The sequence below is a fragment of the Babylonia areolata genome, chromosome 8, assembly GCF_041734735.1.
Source record: "Babylonia areolata isolate BAREFJ2019XMU chromosome 8, ASM4173473v1, whole genome shotgun sequence".
Lineage (NCBI taxonomy): Eukaryota > Metazoa > Mollusca > Gastropoda > Neogastropoda > Buccinidae > Babylonia > Babylonia areolata.
The window spans coordinates 20,605,247-20,611,216 of record NC_134883.1 but is presented as its reverse complement, the minus strand read 5'-3'; the positions used below and the strand labels follow the sequence as shown (position 1 = coordinate 20,611,216).

At 41.0% G+C, this 5,970-nt stretch overlaps 1 protein-coding gene across 1 annotated transcript in view; it reads right to left on the bottom strand.

Moving 5' to 3' along the window:
- Positions 1-3,040: 3,040 nt before the first annotated feature.
- The window catches only part of LOC143284992 (myeloperoxidase-like), a 13,531-nt gene continuing 10,601 nt past the window's right edge, over positions 3,041-5,970 (bottom strand). The window contains exons 11-12 of the mRNA XM_076592156.1: positions 4,612-4,717; positions 3,041-3,734 (exon numbers count right to left, since the gene is read on the bottom strand). Coding sequence (XP_076448271.1) covers positions 3,644-3,734; positions 4,612-4,717 — 197 coding nt within the window. The 3' untranslated portion in view covers positions 3,041-3,643. The remainder of the gene's footprint in view (positions 3,735-4,611; positions 4,718-5,970) is intronic.

Genomic DNA, 5,970 nt, shown 5'->3' with positions numbered 1-5,970 from the left:
TCGCCGTGCCAATAATGACACGTCATTTTGGCGACTGTCGCCGTGCTAATAATTGTCAACCCTAAACAGACGGCAAGACAAGGTTAATTCCAATAGCGTTTTATACAATTCTTATTTCATTTATTTATTTATTTTTGTTGCTGGTGGTGTTTTAATTCGTTGAATGTTTTCATTATCAAACGATTATCTTAGCCACTTGACCGTTTTTTGTGATGTTTTAAAATTATTTTTATTTATTTATTTATTTATTTATTTTTTTGTCGTTGCCATTTTCCAGGCACAAATGGCTGTGATCAAACCAGCATGTCATAACCATTGTCAACATTCGGTCATGCGTTATGGAGCATGCATTACATGATAGACAGGTAATACGAACCATGTTCGTTTAATTTTCCTCTCGACTGAACAGGAGGAACGGCAGACCAGTGCAGTTTGGCCCCGGAGAGCTGGATCGTGCCAGTTCGTTGTGAGCTTTGCTTGTGATTATAATAATTATGTATTTATCGTCTTATTTAATTTTGGTGTCAACAGTTTTTCACAAGCTTAGGACAGACTCTCAAAGCCTGAACAGCGAGATGGGTTTTGCGCGAATGTATATATATACATACTTTTTTTTGTGTGTTTTTTTTTTGTTTGGATTTTGTTGTTGTTGTTGTTTATGGGGTTTTTTAATTATTTTTTAAAATTTTTTATAGCTTTTATGGTTTTATTTCTAACAGCAGATGTGGTGTTGTGTATTTGTATTTGTTTTTCTTTTTATCACAACAGATTTCTTTGTGTGAAATTCGGGATGCTCTCCCCAGGAAGAGCACATCGCTACACTACAGCGCCACCCATGTTTTTTTATTTATATTTTTTGTATTTTTTTCTGCGTGCAGTTTTATTTGTTTTTCTTAGCGCAGTGGATTTTTCTACAGAATTATGCCAGGAACAACCCTTTTGTTGCCGTGGGTTCTTTTACGTGCGCTAAGTGCATGCTGCACACGGGACCTTGGTTTATCGTCTCATCCGAATGACTAGCGTCCAGACTACCACTCAAGGTCTAGTGGAGTGGGGAGAAAATATCTGCGGCTGAGCCGTGATTCGAACTAGCGCGCTCAGATTCTCTCGCTTCCAAGGCGGACGCGTTACCTCTAGGCCATCACTCCACTCCAATATGTATATGTGGATCTGCCCGCGCACTCTGACACCTTCAAACCGAGGCCGAAACTTTACTTACTGCGTAGTTCTGTTTCGTTTTAAAGCTTCAGTGTGTTTGAAGTACTCTGTATGCAAAAGTATACAACCGCGCGCGAGCACACACGCACGTGCATACCGAGAGACAGACAGACAGAGAAACAGACAGACAGACAGAGACAGGCGGAGACAGAGAAAGAGAGAGAGACAGAGAGAGAGACAGAGAGAGACAGACAGAAAGACAGACAGAGACAGGCACAGTCAGAGAAAGAGAGAGAGAGAGAGGGGGGCGGGGGGGCGGGAGAGAGAGAGAGAGAGAGAGAGAGAGAGAGAGACAGAGACAGAGAGAGACAGAGACAGGCAGAGACAGAGAAAGAGAGAGAGAGAGAGTGGGGAGAGAGAGAGAGAGAGAGTGAGAGAGAGAGAGGCAGACAGACAGACAGACAGAGATACACTGCAGAGAGAGAAAGACAGAGAGATAGAGAGAAAGAAATACAGACAGACAGACAGGCAGGCAGTGAGACAAACAGGGAAACAGACACACAGAAAGTTGAGAAGACGGAATTTCTGAAGAGGATGTACACGCGTGAGTTCATTAATTTTGTGTGCGTATCCTTGGATAGGATGAGATGCCTGCGTGTGTGTATTTGTGTGAGTGTAAAGTGCATGCGTGTTTGTGCATGTGCGTGCGTGCGTGCGTATGTGTGTGTGTGTGTGTGTGTGTGTGTGTGTGTGTGTGAGTGTTAAGTGCATGCGTGTTTGTGCATGTGTGTGTGTGTGTGCGTGTATATGTGTGTATGTGCGTGCGTCCGTGAGTGTGCGCGTGTGTGTGTGTGCGTGCGTGCATGTGTGTGTGTGTGTGTGTGTGTGTTCAAGAGCTCGTGCCCCCACAGAGATAACCATGTATTCACGTCATGCACACTGGTGACCTCACAGAAAAGCTGACAAGCAATTTTCTTTTTGTTCCTTTTGTTGTTGTTTTTTTCTTTGTGCAATGCGTGGACTTTATTTCAGTTCAAAACACGTGTGCCACAGGTTGAAAACATTGACCAGCTCTCAAGGTCAGAGGTTGAGCAACTTATCAGGTGACAAAATAAACCAGCACAGAGAGACTCAAACTAAAATGGGTCAGCAAATATACAAAGAAACAAATAAATATACATATAACATAATCAAGTAAATAAGTATACATGTAACAACAAATACACATCTGAATAAAAGCAAATAAATGAAATAAGTAAACACATATATATGAAAAATAGAAATAAATGAATGAATGAATGAAAAAAAACAAATAAACAAACAAATAAATAAAAGATAGATAAATTATCAAAGGCGTTCCAATAAATTTGATATTTTCCCTTGGACGCAGTGACATAAAAGAAAGCAAAATCATGCTTACAAACTGTGCAAAAATGACGACCTTCTTATCTGATTGGAATACTTTGTTCTTCTCCCGAGAATTGGGCTGTTATATTATTAATAAAATGCGAATCAATGAAGATTAATACAGTTTGAAAGAACAATAAGCAAATGTTACATCGTATACCACTGGTGAAAGCAGGATCTTCATATCGGCACGTGAGGTATCTCCCCCCACCTCGACCCCGCCCCCTCGACCACCCTCTCCTCCCCTCCCGTTCAAAATGCTTGATTATTCGTCAAAGAATTTTACCTTTTTTAAGGTACAGAGCTACAAGGACACCCCCCCCCCCCAAAAAAAAAAAAAAAAAAAAAAAAAAAAGAAAAAAAGAAGAAGAAAAAACAAAACAAAACAACCCCCCCCCCCCCGAAAAAAAAAGAAAAAAGTAATCACACATATACAAAGAGACAAAGCAACATTTCCGCAAATAAACAGAGTTTGAAAGAAAATTCCTGATTATGCATCGGCGAAATCCAATTGATGAAACTTGGTCAATAAATGAACAAAAAAGAAGAAATACAATAATAAACACAACGAATAAATAAATGAATAGACCACTCAATCAACAAAATCAATCAATAAATAGATGAATGCTGGATAAAATAAGACAATTAGTCAAAATAAACGTATTTTGTTTCGGCCCAAGCTCATTCATAATAAATTCTTTTGGTGTAGCTTAAATAAACGAATAAATTCAGAGAAGAAAACCCGACAACAACAGACTAGTTCAATAGATAAGATAATTAATAGACACAGCTAAACAAATGAATAAATGAATAAGTAAACACACGAATAAACAAACAAATAAATAAATGAATGAATAAATAGATAGATAAATAAATAAATGAGTAAATGAATGAATAAACGAATGGATCAAACAATTAGCAAATCAGTAAGTCACAAAGTCATAAGTCAAAGAGCAGTAATAGAAATAAAAAAAAAAAAACACAACAAAATAACACAGCAATGACAACAGCAATGACAACAACAAATAGTGAATCCTATGAAGGGAGAGCACTGAAGTTCCAAAGTTCTCCTCCGTGATCAGGCAAAGGTAAAGATGTCCTGGAAATTTGCCCACAGTTTAAAATTGATGAATCTCTTGCGAAGATCGAAGCATGAGACGACTGGATTACTGTAATGATAATAATGGTAATATTACCAACAGCAACAACAACAAAAATAAAAATAATGGATACTACTACTACTACTACTACTAATGATGATGATGATGATGATGATAATAAATGCTTTCTACATTTCAAGCACGTGAATGCAATGTAGAAAGAATGAGAGACGGAAGGAGGGAGAGAAAAGCTGATTGAGAGAGAGAGAGAGAGAGAGAGAGAGAGAGAGCGAGACAGACAGACAGACAAACAGACAGAGACAGACAGACAGACAGACAAACAGAGAGAGAGAGGAGAGAGAGAGGGTCCCAAACATCAACCAAAGGCAGACAGAATAAACAATGACTTCGCACTTTGGGAAGTTCTCATCCATACCTGTCAGGTACAGTATTCTCAGAGGGTCCGCTGGAGTGTCTTAAACGGGTACTATGCTTTGTCAAGCAAGACTTTAAAATTTTTTTTTTTAACGGATTCCGTTACAGTGTGTATCATACTGGTGTTCCCGGCATCTGAGACGATTTGGGATTTTCTGTTGAAGAGTATCTTACGTGGAAACACAACTCATTTTTCTGAATGTGTCGTACACAGGGAAACAACCCGTACATCAGAATGTGTCTTGTAAGGGAGATAAATCCGTACATCAGAATATTCCTTGAAGGGCTAAAAGATATCAGAATGTGTTTTCTGGGCCGGACACAACCCATATTTTTCCAGAACGTATCTTACTGACTCATACCTGACCGGGTGGACAGGAGAATTTCAAACCTGTCCCCGTCAGATTGTATCTTACAAGGGGTACCCAATGTCTGTGACGACTGCAGAGGGTTTTCAAATCATTTTCTGTAAAAGTGTACCTTACCGTGGTGGTACTGCCAGCACCCTTACCTGACTGGATTGACACTTTCAAACAATCTGGACGGCACCCCGGGTACACCTTTGAGCTGGCAGCACAGGTGGGCCATGGTGATGTTGCGGATGTTGTTCAGCTGCTCTGTAATGACAAGCACGTAAACACATAAGTACGTAAATGAATGCGTACAAGAACAAACAAAAATCATGTACACACAGACAGACAGACAGACACACGCACACACGCCACTACACGCACGTACACACAACACCCAGCCCCAGCATACACGTACACACATACACGCACGCACATAAACACACACACACACACACACACACACACACACACACACACACACACACACACACACACACACACACACACTACACTTTGACCATCGGTAAACCCTACTCAGAGCTCAAAGTATCAAAAGAAAAAAACGGTCGCCAAACTTAAGGCCAACACACAACAACAACAACACACAACACACAACAACAACCATGTTAATAACAAACTTTGACCGTCGACCTCACAAAGTCTTAAAGTAGAAGCGGTTGCCAAGTGTGAGGGCCACACCACCACCACCACCACCACCACCAACAACAACAACAACAAACACTAACCGTCGGTGAAGCCCTACTCAGAGCTCAAAGTCTCAAAGTAGAAGTGGTCGCAAAACTTGAGGGCAATACGCAACAACAACAACACCCATCACCACAACTACCACTACCACCATTGCTAACAACAACAACAACAACAACACAGTCTCAAAGTAGAAGCAGCGGACAAACGCGAGGGCCACACACATTCAACACAACACCACCTGCAAAAACACCACCACCACCACCACCATCACCATCACCGACAACAACACCAGAACTACTACCGCCACCACCACCAACCCCAACAACAAAAACACAAACAACAAACATTGACTGTTTTCCGCAGGGTTCACAGAGTCTTAAAGTAGAAGCGGTCATCAAACGTGACGGCCGCACACACAACAACAACACCAACACCAACAGCAAAAGCAGCAGCAGCACCACCACCACCATCACCACCACCAACATCAACAACAACAACAAACACTGACCATCAGTAAAACCCTCCTCAAGGCTCAAATCTCAAAGTAGAAGCAGTCATCAAATTCAAGAGCCATACACTTTCAACACAACCACCACCAAAAGGTATTTGGATTTGGATTTCTTTTTATCACAGCAGATTTCTTTGTGTCAAATTCGGGCTGATCTCCCCAGGGAGAGCGCGCCGCTACACTACAGCGCCACCCATTCCCCCCTCCGTGCAGTGTTTTATTTGTCTTTCCTATCGAAGTGGATTTTTATACAGAATGATGCCAGGAACAACCCTTTTGTTGTCGTGAGTTCTTTTACGTG